The 17,609-nt window shown below is 31.3% G+C and overlaps 1 protein-coding gene across 4 annotated transcripts; it reads left to right on the top strand.

Annotated features, from left to right (window-relative positions):
- Positions 1 to 2,253: 2,253 nt before the first annotated feature.
- LOC136785491 (uncharacterized) lies at positions 2,254 to 9,974 on the top strand. 4 transcript variants are annotated; one of them, XM_066746537.1, is made up of 9 exons: positions 2,255 to 3,499; positions 3,939 to 3,979; positions 4,508 to 4,641; positions 4,757 to 5,013; positions 5,086 to 5,324; positions 5,544 to 5,891; positions 5,996 to 6,126; positions 6,461 to 6,790; positions 9,569 to 9,974. In XM_066746537.1, the coding sequence occupies exons 1-9, from the start codon at positions 3,465 to 3,467 to the stop codon at positions 9,572 to 9,574; spliced, it is 1,521 nt and encodes a 506-aa protein (XP_066602634.1). In that variant the 5' UTR covers positions 2,255 to 3,464; the 3' UTR covers positions 9,575 to 9,974. The 4 variants fall into 4 exon arrangements, with proteins under 4 accessions (XP_066602632.1, XP_066602634.1, XP_066602636.1 ...); XM_066746535.1 differs by lacking the exon at positions 9,569 to 9,974 and having other exon boundaries at positions 2,254 to 3,499; positions 6,461 to 6,901; XM_066746539.1 differs by lacking the exon at positions 9,569 to 9,974 and having other exon boundaries at positions 3,928 to 3,979; positions 6,461 to 6,901.
- The last annotated feature ends 7,635 nt before the right edge of the window (positions 9,975 to 17,609 follow it).

The following is a 17,609-nucleotide window of genomic DNA, read 5'->3' as shown; positions in this document are numbered from 1 at the left end:
AGATGCACGAATGTATCGATAACTAAATCTGCGTTATAAAATCGAAGGAATAACTTTTACTTGTGGGGAGATATTTCAATAATTCTTGCTCCGCAGCGCGTAGGTAGGTAGGATCCGGTAACAGGATGGAGGCCGTGATTCGGATTGCCTTAGGGGGTTGGTTATTCTCGGCGAACTGAAACCTGGTTGCGGAGTCGAGGTAAGGTAAGGTTGGTTACGCGTATTACAATATACAGTTAAATTCGAGCGTCGAGAATTCCGTATATAGGCACGTTAAGTCTATGGAGCGCGCGAATGATATTCAAGCTCGATTCCCTTGCAAGTGACATTAATCCAGTAGATTCAGTGACGTCGAAAAACCCCCCTAACAGACGTTATGAAAGTGTAAAATGCGTTACTATCGAGAAATCTGTCGTCCTTTATTGGGTATCGAAATAACGTTATTAGTTTCGGTGTTTAAATTTGGTTGAGGAAAAGAAATAATATTATCAATGAATTTCTTTAAACGATTGCGGCTGATGAGACAAAATAGAGATAAGTATTCAGTGGTTCATGAGAATGGAAACTACACTGAGAAAAGAAATTACTTCAATTTAGTAAATTCATTTACTTGACTTTTGATTTATTTAAATTTAATAAATATAGTTAAAAATGAGTAAATATTGTTCCTTTGAAATAAATGTTTTATTTAAAAATAATGAAAAATATCTTGGATTTTTATTTTCTTGATACAAATAATTAAATATTTCGATTAAATAAATATCTTTATAATCAAGTGTACAAAACACTAATTGCAAAAATATCTGTTTACTTGGCATTTCTACAAAACTGCGAACGAATAATACTTTCAAATCAATTTATTATTTTATTCGAAGAAAGCAAATATTTATTTGTTTATGATCAGGATGAATTCAAACAAATATTTACTCACAGTTAAAGAGAATTATTTTAAATAAGAAAATATTTATTTCCAGCAAATTATTATCACCTTAGAGTAATAGTATAATTCCTTAAAACCAAGTAAACAAAATTTGTTAAATATAATAAATATTTCCTACAACTAACTTTATCCTCACTCAAATCAAGAAAAGATACTTTAAAAATAATTTAACGAAACTTTTGTTTTAATATGCACTGTTTCATTAAATAGAAGTAAATAATTGTTTCTTTCATATATAGAAATTACTTAAAATAAAAGAACGACCACTTGCCGCAAGACATTGATCTAAAACGAGAATAATAGTTATTTCATGTTAATTGAAAAATTTATTATTGTTCGGGATTTTAGGTGTGTTGATGCAAGCGATTCGAGATTCGAGCTGCCTCGCTCTAACACACTCTCTGTCTCTCTCCCTCACAGTTCGGCGTAACGCCGCCAGGTGGCTGGCTCGCGTAGCGGCTTTCTCGCTGACAAGATTTTGCCTGCGAAGTACTTAAGCACGCGAGTCACGCCTGCTCGTTGTCTCTCGACAACGTCGAGACCGTGGAGACTGCTCTCTAGTTCCGTTTTGGAATGCAATAGCACAGTCTTAGGACTTTGTTCCTATCCTTTTTTTCAGTGCTTAAAGCACTATCGTATAACATACGATTTTCGAAGCCTTGTTTCCCTTAACTTAATATTTAACCCATCTGCGTATACCACTCTGGTTGCGCAGTCTACATCCTATCCTTCTTTTCCTTAAACCATTTGACTTTCTTTTTGTGAAAACCATACCGAGTCAGGTCTCTCACAATTATTTAATAGTAAATATATATACATTCAAATTAAAACAAATATATTTGTTTTCATGATCCAGTGGTTTATAAGCAAGTATAGCTTATTTACTTGAAAAAAATACTGCTGCTTTTATCCCCAGAGGAAACAATGTGACAAAACTAAAGATATAATAATTTGATAGTAATAAATGTTATAATGCTATCATAAATTTAAAATTATTTTTAATTTCAATGAATATTCCTTTAATTTAAAAGAACATTTTATAAATTTAATGACTAAAAACTCATTAGAGCAAACATTTCATTTACTTGAAAGAAGCTACTAATTCTTTCGTAGTCAAATACTGTATAAAATACACTAAAGGTGGTTCGAACGTGATTTTCTAGTTAAATAGAGTTGTAGGTAGTTACAAAATTGAAGGTAGTACTTTATGTATTCTAGTTATCATAGAAAATCAGTTTGCAAAAAATAAATAATTTAAGTGTTATTTTTATTAATCTTTCTGAAACAATTATATTAAAAGAAATACTCATATGATTTGAGTATTTGCCACATTTCCATGCAGAATATAGATAAGTACGGAATTAAAAATTTTTCACGAGTAATAATAGGAGATTATTATCGGTAATATACACGTTTCGGTGATTTAAAAATTGTTTTAATTTAAAATATATTACTACAGTTTTTTATTGCTTTGTATTGTCATTGCAATACGGGACATCATAAATTTCTTCAAAATGTGTTGATCGCCCATTAGGCTACACGTTAAAAATGCCAATTTGAAATAATTATTTTTTACTTGTATCATCGGTAACATCATTCAAAATTTTAGTAGATTATTCCTCTATGCCTAAATAACCTTTCTTTAAAATTTTAAAAAATTCTGAAGAAATTTCATTGGCGCTCGAACCACCTTAATGAAACATAATTATTTAATGCTACCAAATAATATGGCACCACTAGCAATTGACTATATGATTTTAATTTTAAGGAATATTCGCTTAATTTAAAAGAACACTGTATAAATTTAATGATTTAATATTCATTGAAGCAAACATCTCATTCACTTGAATGAAGTTACTGTTTACACAAATGCAATGTACCATTTGTTGTGATTGTGTAAATTTTAACGCTAACTGGAAAGCTTCCTAAATTTTAATTGTCGCACGTCTTTAGCGACACTCATATAAAGTTGAATTAATTCAACTTCCACCGATGTCGCAAGGTCGCTAGCGACTACACTTCCCTTCGTTTTGGAATTAAAGTCGCGCAATTCATCTCCTTTTCTAATAGCAGGACTTTGTCGCTTGCGATAAGTAGCCACGAACGACAAGTGAAAACAGCATAATGCAGACATCCAACAATCTGATTGGATCACATTATATATATCTAATCTATTCATCCAATAAGATTTAATGAATATTCCAGAAGTTTTCTTAACAGTACCTAGCTGCTTTTTACATCCGGCTACCGTTACCCCCTCTCCCATTGTCATTTCCGTTTGGAACCCGGAGAAGAACGTTGGAACAAGTGGATGTGAGGACGGACCACCAGCGAAATTATTAATACTATTTTAACGTGGTAGTGAAAGTTATGTGTTATATATTTTCTCACTACGAAGAATAAAAATATTGTATCATACGTAGAGTGTAACGCAATACAAATAATATTTTGAAGTTTCATAACGCATTGTTAGTGTTCAATGGAATGATGCAATGGATGCATTTACGATAAATTTGTTGACCGAATGGAACCTAGAAGATCTCATTTCATCATTCAAAGGTAAGAAAATCTTGCGAATTATTAATTTTCTTTTGTTTTTATACATAAAGACACTTCCAAGGAAAATGTTGTAGCAATGAAGTTGCATTTTTGGTTGTAGATTAGTGTAAGTGCACGTGGCTGCCATTTTCAGTAATAGGCACATAGTTTAAAATGAATATTTATTTTCTGTTTAAACTAAAGTAACCTTTGGACTTAAATTGACAACATCCTTCTACCTTCGTATCTAATATATTCCATACCTCTAACATTTGTTACTGCAACTGCTTCATTTTATCATAAGATATTAAGTTACCAAATTTCTATAACTATTTTTCTTAGTATGCTAGCAGCAACTTATAAACTTATAAAAACTTGATTTTATCAGTCATTTTAGTTTTATACATACTGTATGTACTAAGTATAATAAGAATATATACTGTATTTAGTTTTGTAATAGCTCTGGTACTGCAAACCTTTGTCGGACTGCAACAAATTATGGTAATATTTTCTTTTCTTAATCATACGCTGTTTATTGCAATGATTTTAATCTCATTATAATTCATTTGTACGATAGTAATTCAAATTAATAGAACCTATTATGATATACGCAGAACAAATCTCTCATTATTTTCTGTATTAAAAGTATATTCTAATGTAGTACATACATTAGTGATTAAATATTCATATTTCTAATCGTAAACTGAAATTATGCAGAAATTTTGTCTACTCTTTATATCAGGAAATATATAATCTAAATAAAAATGCTATTTAATGTACCATGATATTCGTAGTAAAAGTTCTTATATGAAGAGGAATTTTGTGTTTACTGTTCGACAAGAATATACCTATTTTATATATTAATAAATATTTACTGCGAACATCATTGTACATTAAATTTACATATTTATTTTATTCACTTAAATATTTATATAATAAAATAAATAAAAAATTGAATGAATAGATAGGTTTATCTGTAACACAGTATGTAAATTGATTTTTCTAACTGTTTTCCTTTTTGTTGTTTAGAAAATGAGATTAATGAACAAAACATTAAACATTTGAATGACTCAATGCTAAAGGAATTGATTCCTAAAATAGGAAGAAGAATTTTATTTATAAATAAATTGAAGCAGCTATATTCCAATGAATCTTTGTCGCAGGTACAGTACTCTAATAATATTAGTAAAATATATTACAATTTTGGAAAAACTGAATACAAATGTATAAGGTGTATGTATATTTCTTATTTAATCAGTTTCCTAAATTTTTATATAGAACAAAACAAGTTCAATAGAAAACTTGTCAAGTGATGATGAAGTTTCTAATGATGAAAATGCGTTACCTTCAGCAAATAACTCACTCATTTCAACTCGTTTGTATAATGATAGAAGAACTATACATAAAACTTTAAAGAAAAGTACTAGAGGTTCCGCAGTTTTATGTACATATAAAAAAAACAAAGTTCTGTCGATGAAAAACAGAAATATAATCGTTGACATAATTATGGAGGATGTCTTACAAAAAGAAAAAAGGTGTTCATTGTTAATAACATCACTTCTTTATGTTTTTTCCTCGTTTATATTCATTATATTTTCTTTCATTAGATTAAGAAATGCAGATTTCCATGGTTTAGCTAAACAAATTTGTGAGGAATTTCCTACGGAAAATTTGAATACTTACTATGTGCCTCCAATAACAAAAAAAGAATCAAATATAAATAAGTCGATAAGTTCAAAAGGGAAGCTGGTTAGCAAATATCGAAATAATTTATATGGACTAAAACTATTAAATGCAGTTGGAACTACAGAGGAGGAAAGTGATACAGATGAGAATGTTGACATAGGTAAAGTTCATTAAATTTTGTCTAATTAATTTAATGCTGTTATAAAAAATCAATATTTCATTTGAAGGAAATTTCATTAGAAGGAAATTTCATTTGCTTTAAATGATATTTACTATAAATAATTAAATTATGGAATTGTTATTTTTAAAAGCAATATTATACATTTAATTAAATAAAATTTGCTTCTCTATCATATAAATGAAAAATTTATGTTTATAGATACCGAAGGACTTGAATTGAAACAATGGTTAAGCGTTACAATAACTCCTTGGGATAAGGTTAAAGAAAATTGGAAAAAATCATTTAATTTTAGACGACAGGAATATAAGAAAAATAAAGATTTTAATATTGCTACAATCGTCGCCGAATGGCCAATATTAAGACAGCCCAATGCGTTTGCTTTAATCAACGAGGATTTCGATTCATTACGTTTAACTACGGTTAATTTAAATGAAGAAATTTGGGAAACTTTTTTCCAAAAGGTTTTAAAATTAAGAGATTTGAATAACAGGGATTCGAATTCATTAGCATTAAAAGAAGTGGTAACATTAGAAGAAATTAATATAGGTTAGCGTTCGTTTAGTTTCCTATTTCATTACGAATATAATTAAATATATGTTTTTAAGCTTCTCAAAATAATTTCATTTTGATAACAAATAATGATTAAATAGATTTGAAAGTAGCTGGACAGTTATTATTGCTACCATATTTGCTGCCGCCTAAAGGACGCATAAAATGTGGTCAAAAACATTGGAAACCCTCCGTTACAGAATGCAAAGATAGTATTCTTATGCATTTACTGGTAATTTTTATATACTTTTTGTTTTACAAGGTGCAGTATTTGTAAAAAAATAGCAGACGTGTGTTAAATATTTTTGAAGTGGTCAACTAAGCTTGAAAGAACAATGTATGTATTAAAATATAAATCAAAACTTGTTTAAAGTGAGTCGAAACCTCTAAAAAAGATTGTAATAACCTAGGATTTTTTATTTTAGTAGTTACTTACATTATGCCATCAAATTTGCTTAATATGTTAGTAAATATTTAATACACATGCCACGGACTTTCTTCAAATAGAGCACCTTGTATTATATCCGTTAACGTAATAATTTTATTTACATGAAGATTTTTGACAGATTCCTGGAGATATAATTGTTAAAGTTGATGAAAGAAGAGAATTAATGAAGAAATTGAACTTGTCGGTTCAACCATTCATCATAATAATTGGGCCTACATTAACAGATATTGAGTCGATATATGTATGCCTTGATGACATCATATACAAATTGGAATCTGTATTGCAAGCTGTCGACATTTGCTTCAAGATATTTCATGTGTTTAACCTCAAGTACCCACCAGAAAGTGAACACATCTGGCAGCTGGTGCAATTGTATATATATAATATAAAAACAGTGTACGACAAATACATTTCTCAAGTCGCCGAATTAATAACTGATATGAACAAGGTACGACAGCAATGTAAACTTAAATTTAAAATACATTATATTAACTATACTTTTCTTCAATTTAAGTCTCATAAAAGTCTTAGTCTATATAAAAATAATCATTAGTTTAGACCGCACTTTACGCAGTTGACGTTTTATAAAATGTAATTGCTTCTGCTCCATATATATTTGGAAATAAGTATACATACCTAAACAAAATGATTTGTTGTCCATATTGTAATAAAATTATAGAAGAAAGGAAATTTTTTAAAGTCCATGTAAAAAGAAATCATAAATTTCTATTAAATAGCTCATGTTATTGTAAATTTCGAAGTTGTTATAGATCTTTCTCTAACTTTTATGGATTTAAACAACATTATTTAAGAGAACATATGGCTGACGGTAGAGCCGGTAGTATTAAGGATGTTCAATATAATGGGCCAGTTACAATCGAAGAAAACAGGTTGTTTGAAAATTTCCTTTCAGATAATGAGGAACCAAATTTAATTGATGCCATAAAATCGGATATGTTAACTTTTACGAGAAACGAATCAAAATTAAATTTCAATGGTTTCAAAAATATTATTGTTTCCTATGTTTCATTATATATCGCTAAATTCTACAGTTTTCTAAACATACCTCGAAATTTTAGTTTACAGATATTAGAAACGTTGAAAGAATTTTTTTCCATGTCATTAAAAAAAATTGTAGAATATATTAGTTCTAATCAAATGTGTACTGTTCCACAAGAAACTGCAATTCTACAAGCTGTAGATGAAGCTTTCAATTATTTTACATCGGAATTTATAATTTTCAAATATTTTGTTCAACAAGGAACTCTGATTATGCCGGTAACTCGTAGTATAGATACAGGTTTGAGACCCCGTTCTTCTAAAGGAAAAAATATAGTTTCCATTTTCAACATTACTATTGAAACAGTGCCTTTAAAAATAACTTTAACGAAATTTTTACAATTGCCGCATGTTTTTGATTGTATTATAAATGAATTGGAAAAGCAAAGAGAACCTGGTTTCTTTAGTTCCATATTGGATGGTGAAGTTTGGCAAAATATTAAAGCAAATTTTCCTGAATCAATTGTCTTACCGTTAAATATATATTTTGATGACTTCGAGATTAACAATCCGTTAGGTTCTCATAATAATATAAATAAAATAGGATCTGTTTATTTTACCATTCCATGTATACCTAATGAATACAAAAGCACCTTGAATAATATATTTCTTGCTCAACTACATAAAACGGAGGATTATAAACATTATGGCAATTCTATAATTTTTCATAACCTTATCCAGGAGCTAGCCGAATTAGAAACACTTGGTACTACTGTTACATTTAATGGGGCAGTGAAAAAAATATATTTTGTTTTAACAGCAGTAATCGGAGATAATTTAGGATTAAACCAAATTTTAGGTTTCAATACAAGCTTCAATTCTAATTTTTCTTGTCGCTTTTGCAAAACTGATAAAAACCTACGAATGAGGCAATTAATGGAAAACGATAATCTAAGGCGTACCAAAGACACATATGCAGAAGACGTTCAGAATAGTACTTACGGCATTGCAGAACAATGCGTTTTCAATCAATTGCAATTTTTTCACGTAAATGAAAATGTTGCATTTGATGTAATGCACGATCTTTTTGAAGGTGTTTGTAGGTATGAAATGGGACAAATATTATACGAATTAATCTTCATTCAAAAACTGTTTTCGTTAGAGGTTCTAAATAATAGGATCCAGTATTTTGATTTCGGGAATAAATATAGTATAAATAAACCTGTTAGTATTTCAGATGCTGCAATTAAAAAAAAACTTATAATACTTTCTGCATCTGAAATGGCATGTTTCGTTCAATTTTTCGGTCTTTTTATTGGAGATTTAGTTCCTCACGATAATAAAGTTTGGAGAATATGGGTATTGTTAACTGAATTGATATGTACTGTTATGTCATCTTCGTTTAGCATTGAAAGTTTAAGTTATTTAAAAAATGTTATTTTTGAGCATCATTCATTATATCTAGAAACATTTAATGATAGTATTCTGAAACCTAAGCACCACTTCTTATTGCATTATCCAAGTATTATAAAAAAATATGGTCCGATCAAATATCTATCCAGTTTCAGATTTGAAGGAAAACATAAACAGTTTAAAAACATTGCTTCGGCAGTCGCTTCTCGCGTTAATGCTCCGCACACACTTGCTTTAAAGCATCAATTGCTTTTGAATTATCGCTTTTATTTAAATGATGGTTTCTCTAGTATTCCCAAATTAGGACCTCAACTACAAGAAAATTTACTAAATAGTATATGTCTTGAAGTACTGCAAGAAAAATTAGCTTTAAATACAATTAATAATTATAATTCCGTGGAATGGGTTAATTGTTACGGTACAATGTATAAACCAAAAATGCTTGTGATCGTAGAAAACAATGATATTTTTCCTACTTTTGGAGAGATTCGAAATATTATTGTGAATGGGAATAATATTTTGTTTATAGTTACAATTTTGCAAACACTTTCATTTGTCGAACATTATCATGCGTATGAAGTTAAAACAACGAAAAGTTGGAAATTAGTCTCTCGAAATGATCTAGAAGATTATTCCACTTTTAACATTCATATTTTGTCTAACGGTTTAAAATGTGTACCATGTATTTGAATTCCTTAATCATTTCGTGATGTGCTAGTATTTTTTTCATGTAAAGACTAAGACTTTTATATGAAAGCAAAGTGTTCTCTTTCTGACTTTTATAATTGTTGTAATGAATTTTATCCTATTTCAGGTTTAACAATAAGACACTTTTTTATGGATTACAATGTCCTTGAATAGACAACTTTAGTTTTTGATGTCGATAATTACTTTGACTTTCAGTTATTAATCATAATTGAATAATTTTATATATTACAGCGTTTTTTTTTGCGTTCGTTACATTAACTCAGTTACGTAAATTTAACACCCAATATATTAAATATTTAAGAAATATAAATATTATTTGTGCAATGCTCTGTGTTGAATAGTATATGATATTATGAATGAATATAATTATTAGATATGTATGCCATGCCATGTATTATACTATTTTATTTTGCTGTCTACTATCTATATGCTGTAAGGTTTAGTTGCTTGTATCTCTATACAAAATTATAAGGTGTTGCCTCTCTATTCCTAAATTTTTAAATATTTTTTATTTCCCTGTATCCTGTGTATAATATAGTGTTGCTCCCTTTACCAACATCTCAATTCGGTAAGTAGTGCAGTGACTCCATTATTTTCGTTAAAGTGATTATTGCTTAACACTAGATTGCCTGAAGAAATAAAGTCATTTTGACTGCTTTTTAATTTCTGTTAGAGAAAAAAAGTGTTTATAATAATAGAATTTCTTAGAATATTAAGACTTTTTATACATAAGCTTGTATAAAGTCTTAAAATCCTAAGAAATTCTATTATTATATACATATTTTTCTCTAACAGAAGTTAAAAAGTAATCAAAATGACTTCTTCAGGCAATCTAGTGTTAATCATACAAACAACAATAATTATAGGTAAACCAAAGGAAGAATTAGTCGCATTTAATAGATAATATTGTTAGAAAGTTAATGGTTGAAAAATGAAAATTCGAAAACTAAAGACAGAATAGTCTTATTACAGGATCAGGCCGCACATAGGTACGTTCAATGATCTCTATTAGTGGCATATGTTTAATATATCTGCATAAATGTAATACGTTGTTTCGAGTTAAGTTTCGTAAAGAAGAAATCATTTATTATTTATGTTTGTCAAACTTTATCATATTTACATAAATTTTTATTTTTACGACTAAATGATGCGCATTAAGCGACATTTCTTAAGACTTATCGCTGCTTTCCTTTAACACTTTAACCTATTTATGCTTTACAGACATTATGCACCGTTCTCTTTATATACAGTGTCTAACACGCAGGATTCATATCTGGGAAATTTTTGGTAGAATTTCACATAACTGACTTACAAAGAAAAGCATTGCAAAATTTGTTCACAGAAATTAATATTTATTGTGTTCAACATATTACAAAAGTAATTCCATTAATGGTAACGCATTAATATATTGATTCTAGTTTTCCTGCACTATCTTCTTTTCTCCAATGTTTTCATTCTCAAGCGGCCATTTTTGTCACCGTTCGACGCGTAACCTAGTGAGCGTTCCAACGACGAATAAGTAGTACGATACTGCTATCAAATGAATATAATCTTCATAATAATGAATCTTTCTCGCTAGTGGCCTTCTACATGAAACTTCTTATATATACTGAGTTCGAAACTCCTATAGGTATATTTAGGTTGTATACGACTCTATTGAATTGTTTAAGGTAAGTACATATTCTCTTCATACTAACAAATTTCTTCTAGCAGCGAAACAAGAATGGATCAAAGAAACACCTATGGAACAAAGATTGTAATTATATATAAATAAGGTAAGTGAAAATCGCTTATTACAAGTACATTCTCTCTACTTCAAAAAAATAAAGAATTTTCAAATAAAATAAATTTGTGTGTTATTCACTGTTACAAAACCAACGGTTTGTTCGACATCAGTAATTAAACTTGAATCAATTAAGGCACGAAATCGAGGAAACGTAAATAAAGGTTATAAGAAAGTAGGGATTTACAAAATTGCCTGCTATTTACAAATAAAGAAACTAATTGATATAAACAAATAAAATATTTGTAATTTTTTTTTAAATAAATATTTGCTTTTATTAAACTCAGTTATTCAAGTTGAAACAATTTGGTTTTGTCAAAGGCATACATTTGCTCATATTTAGGTGATATTCATTTACCGTTAATGAATATCACCTACTGTTGAGGAAATATTTGCTTGCATCAAACCCGTGGTTACATAAGTTGAAACAAATTTGCTTAGATAAAGGTATTTATTTGCTCGTATTTAGGTGATATTCATTTACCGTTAATGAATATCACCTACTGTTGAGGAAATATTTGCTTGCATCAAACCCGTGGTTATATAAGTTGAAACAAATTTACTTAGATAAAGGTATTTATTTGCTCGTATTTAGGTGATATTCATTTACCGTTAATAAATTTTACCTACTGTTGAGGAAATATTTGCTTGTATCAAACCTGCGGTTATATAAATTGAAATAAATTTACTTGGATAAAGGCATTTATTTGCTTGTATGCAGGTGATATTCATTAACGGTTAATGAATATCACCTATTATTGAGGAAATATTTGCTTGTATCAAACCCGTGGTTATATAAATTCAAATAAATTTACTTGGATAAAGGCATTTATTTGCTTGTATTCAGGTGATATTTCCTTTGAAATAAATTATATTTATTCACTTTTATTATATATGTACTATCTTCAGTACATATATAATAAAAGTGAATAAATATAATTTATTTCAAAGGAAATATCACCTGAATACAAGCAAATAAATGCCTTTATCCAAGTAAATTTATTTGAATTTATATAACCACGGGTTTGATACAAGCAAATATTTCCTCAATAATAGGTGATATTCATTAACCGTTAATGCATATCACCTATTATTGAGGAAATATTTGCTTGTATCAAACCCGTGGTTATATAAATTCAAATAAATTTACTTGGATAAAGGCATTTATTTGCTTGTATTCAGGTGATATTTCCTTTGAAATAAATTATATTTATTCACTTTTATTATATATATACTATCTTCAAATAAATATTACTTTTTTGAAGTATATATTTCAAATAAATCACATTACTAATTTCAATTAAATTTACTAAAGCCAAATACACTGATTCACTCGTGAACTTTTTAAATAAATATTTACTATAAATTAAGCTAAATTTACTAGATTCAAGTGATTATTTTTCTCAGTGTATACTCGTTTCTGATGATGGTCGATCGCTTCTCTCTCATTTCACGTGGTAATAATTTGTTCTTAATTCGTTCAGGTTATTTTAGGAGTTGTATTGATTAAGAAGAAGGAGACAAGTCAAAGAATATCCGGAGGATTTCTCCCCTTCGGATCATCATAATGTCTACATATATTGCCCTATTAATTAGAAGTAAATAAATGTTCAAATTAATAATAATATAATTTACACGTATAAAGTAAGTTTCTGAAAGAATAGAGGATCGCGCCGCGAATCCACGATTTTAATTTTATAATTTTTTTTAATTAGGACAAGATTAATAATTTGCACGTACTATCTAAATGTTCGATTAATATATTATAATGAACAAAAATAATATATCACTCTTTTAGTAGTAATGATCATTAGCGTATTTAAAATTTTATTATAGTTTAATCAAATTAGTTTTTTTAAAGTATTTAAAATGACGTTGATTCGATGGTTAAAATACATGTATTAATTATGTGAAAGAACTATTAATAACGCTTTATCTATAATAACTTTTTTTCGCCAGTTTTTCAGCTTTATTGGATAAAGAGTCGATCGAAGGCTAAAGCGAGTTTTCTGATTCCCGAAATCCATCCCATCTAAACTAGTCGTTCTCTCATCTCTCTGAATCTACATTTTGTTTTTACCACTTTTCAATAAAGTCCTGCGAAAAATCCATCGGTATTAACATTTTTCTGATATTTATATGCTAGTTCGATATAAGCAACTTTAAATTTTAGATTGAGCCACACACAATCTATATACTATAGTTTCTAAGTTGTTGGTTAGAGAGTATCGGTGAGTTAGTCGAGCGAATAAAGTAAATTGTATATGTTAGTATCGGTACTATCTTGTTGGTAGAGAAAATACGTAGCACAAAGAGGGGGAGGAGTAACGAGATACGAGAAGGGAGAAATGGATGAGCGCGTTGACACGTCGATGAGTTGACGTTGGGGCGTTAGAAACGCTAGTTTACAAATCCGATAATACCCTTGTCTATTTATGGATATCATCGTTGGAGCTCAAAGTTCCATATGAAAATCAGATAAGCTTCTATTTGCCTCTAATGTTATCCTTTGCCCTTTCTCAGCACGAATTTTCACAAGCAACGATGCACGAAGGTTTAATTGAAAAATCCATGCGGAAATATTATTTTTCCTTGCAAATACCAGAGGGAAAATAAAAGCGGAATAGGAAAACAACATTGCTATTATAGATTCGCTGCAGGAGGTATACGATCGGATTTGTAGTACGATCTACCGGATGCATGTATAACACATGAAAATCAAGCTTAACATTAATGGATGAAGACTGCTAATGCCTCTATAAATCGACGACAATGTAATCTGTCGCAATTATTTGAGACACGTGTGATTTGTGGTAATTCGTGTGATCACATTGAACGTGATGGATTCATTATTTAGTTTTCTGGCTGAAATTTTATGATTTTCGCATATTCGCAAAAATGATTTGGCTATGTGTGTGTACAATATATTAAGTGGGAATAAAAGAGATTAATTTGAAGAATGAATACCGACGAGGAAGGACATTGAAATTTTGTCGAGGGATTTGAACATTTATCGCAGCGTGTTATCATCAGGGACAGCGAAACATACAAACCACGTGATATTTTTCAGTGGAGACATTTTAAAAAGAACGATCGCTTTAAAAGGAAAAACTGGCGAAAACCTTTTGCCCCGGACAAGACAATGCACTTTCACCCTCGTCTCTCGCATTATCTTTTCGACCCTCTTAAGTTTCCTCGCTATTATGGCGCTTACCAAATCGGTTTTGCATAATTCTACGCTGAAACCTGCTGCAGAAGACACTCGGTCGTCAACTTTCGAACGAATATTACCCTTATCTCGATGCGCCTTCTATATCTCTTATTCCACGTCGAGAACCAGTCAATGATAAAAGAAAGTGCAGCTTACTCGCAGATCTCCCTTCCCATTTCCACAATCGTCACATTTATTTTGCATAATCTAAATTCTAAATCAACACCGGATATCGCCACGCAATAACGAGCCAAGCACTCGAGTTGACTGTACATATAATTGAAAATCACGTTACACAGGTTATTACTGTAAAATTACTACCATCTGTCTATATATATAATTTTGAAGAAATAAATTAGTAAAGCGTAATCGTGCGAGGCTTTGATAACAGCATCGAGGCTTCGGGATGTAGAAGAGAAGAAGAAGACGAGGAAGAAGAAGCGAATTAGGCTTTGTCAAAAAGACAGTCTAATCGTGAGAGATTTCTTTCGTTTATCAATCACTGCCAAGGCAGGCGACGCTGTTGGTGGCTGAAAAGGAAAAGTGAAATTTAGAAGAGAGAAGGCCATTATTCGCTCTAGTAGCGTTTCTTCTTCGTTTCGCGAGCTAAAAAGTCACATTCCAACATGAAAGGGCTCTTCCACTGTGAGATTGTCAAACTTTTGTGGCTCATACTTTTAAACGTCTTGATCTCCAGGCCCGTTGTCACTGGCACATCGCAACAAAAAGTAACAATACTCTCTGCCGTCCCCGAGGACTCTGTTCTTTTCTCTTTGCCCATCCAACGTACCGGGCCAGATACGATCATCCTATTCAAATACTAATGTATTCTTCAAGATTAAATCTTTTTGCAGAAAGGCGCCAAGTTTTCCCTTGTAAATTAGCTAACTTTTCTCGATTATATCCAAAACGTTCTCAACGTCAAATCCAAATTGTATTTATTTATTGTATCGATACATATTCAAGAAGATTCTTCGTGTATTTATAGTACACTACGGTTTTCCGATGAATATTTCAGGCAATTTTCACCGGGAACCATGGACTTTCCATAGTTGCGATACAAAATATATTCAGTTCTTAAAAGAATCCTTATGCCGCCCCTACCGAACGGGAATATATGCAAACAGGATAGACCCCGCGTCTTGCCTTCTCTTCTTGCCTTCGCTTATCAATTCCTTTGGTGAACGCAAAAAAAAAATTCTTTGAAAACCTATCTTATCATTTTCCAACGGCGCACGCCCGTGTTTGTGTGTGTTTGTGTATGTACGCGTTCGCAAACTATACGGAGAGCAGAGATCGATCCCACGTTTTTACGTGACGGCTGATATTACAGGAACTGTGTACACGCGACAAGATAAATACACACACGTCGTCAAATGTGTATTTTCACTTTTCAAAGATACGTGCGGGAAATTGATTTGGCTTATCGTGTTTCCTAGCTAGACTTATCAGCGCTTGTTTAACTATTTCCTGCGATTGAAAATATTTTACCTAGAGCTCGAAAATAAATAATCCGCACGAGTAATTAAGCTAACAGCTTTATATTTCAATTTCACTTTGCTACGTAGTTTGCATCAACCAATTACCAATCATCCTCGTTGGAAATTCGCCTCGTACACCGTTTGGCATAATAAAAGGGATGACCCACAGTCTTATTTGGGATGAGAAATAAAAAGCCTGAAAATACAGTGTACAGTATGCATGCACACTCAGGTGCAAACGTAGAGTTGCTTAATGGAACTGTGTCCAAAGTAACTTGGAGATCTCGGACTAACTAGTTTCAGTACGAAAGTGTTTCTCCGAGAGAGAGAGAGGGAGCTCGATATGGATCTTAATCCGTAGAACGTGTTCAATTGTAAGGAACAAATAATTTTGCAAAAAATGGCGTCTAAACTAAACTTCGGTGGGACAAGACCCATAAGTTGCTCTGATGATTAAAAGTGTCAAATTATTCCCCCCAACTAACATATATATATATATATATATATATGAACATACAATATCAAGTGTAATTTTTCCAAGAAAACAGGTGAAAGAAAAAAACATAGAACTCGTGTCCCACGCAATTAATAGTAGAAACACACACATAATCAAGCAAATTGATGTAAAATTCAGCGACGAGTCGTGGGGTAATTAGTGTAATACGCGTTAAGCATCGCTCCATTATAATTATTAGCGTAGGATTTGGATGAGGGGTCGCAAAGGGGTTGGCAGGAATAATTCGAGGATGGGAGAATTTAATATTCATCGGAGGTTTTTAAGTGGTTGACGCAGAGCCAGTGCGAATATTTAAAAGAACGTCACGTGGTACCTGGTGGGGGGTGGTGGGCAGCTGCGATGCAAATTCACGCATGCAAGAGCACACACGAGGACATCTCATCAGTCAAGTAATCACGGAAGAAGACTTAATCAACCACCTGTCACCGCGCTCATCCCTGACCGCCACAGTCCGATTCAGTCCTGTCCAAAGTAATCTAGCCTTGTGGCAAGAATGCGACACACGTGACACGTGCAATCTTTAAATCCAGCATCCAGTCCAAATGAAATGTCGACCCACTTTACTACGCCATCGCACTAACGCTACACAGGAAAACCTTCCTGCATCCCGACTGACGGCTAAAAGGCTCCCGCTTATCGAATGCCATTTCACTTCCGGATCCTTTGATTCCTTGATTGACCATATCTGAAGTTTGGTCATTCCATTAAAACGAACGATCAATTATCCAAAACCCATAGCTGCTGCGCTGCTTGCTGCTGCTGCTTCTGCAGCTGCCACCATTAACCTCTCCCGCTTAATTAGCTTCGAGTCGCTTTCAAGAATTGCGCAAATTTTCATTCCCCACTCAGCAGTATATATATATATATATATATTTAATCGTACATTACCATCGGAGCGTGTAAAAGTATAGAGCGAAAAGCTCTCTTCCTCTATCGTTTTGTCTCTATCCGTTTTCTTTTTGAACGAGCCTTTTATAAAATAGATCGATACCATCTTCGGAATACCGCGCATCGCGTGACTCTCGAGATTTTTAATGGCTCGCATTTATCTAGTATTTGCATACGCGTTTTCTGGTGGTTGTAATAAATTAAGTGCAATTTCTTTCGACTAATTTTAATAACGATATGGTAAAACGTGGCGACTACTGCATCGAT

Source organism: Prorops nasuta, unplaced genomic scaffold (assembly GCF_024137725.1).
Source record: "Prorops nasuta isolate Cenicafe-Biocafe unplaced genomic scaffold, Cenicafe_Pnas_1.2 PNAS00411, whole genome shotgun sequence".
Taxonomy (NCBI): Eukaryota; Metazoa; Arthropoda; class Insecta; order Hymenoptera; family Bethylidae; genus Prorops; species Prorops nasuta.
Note: the sequence above shows the minus strand (reverse complement) of the source record. Positions and strands in the feature narration are given on the sequence as shown.

Excerpts from the sequence above, each read along its gene's own strand:
- LOC136785491 (XM_066746535.1), top strand. The coding sequence starts at position 3,465 with ATGGAACCTAGAAGATCTCATTTCATCATTCAAAG. Across the intron at positions 3,500-3,938 it reads TCTCATTTCATCATTCAAAG|CTCTGGTACTGCAAACCTTT; the intron begins GTAAGAAAATCT and ends GTTTTGTAATAG. Across the intron at positions 3,980-4,507 it reads TCGGACTGCAACAAATTATG|AAAATGAGATTAATGAACAA; the intron begins GTAATATTTTCT and ends TTTGTTGTTTAG.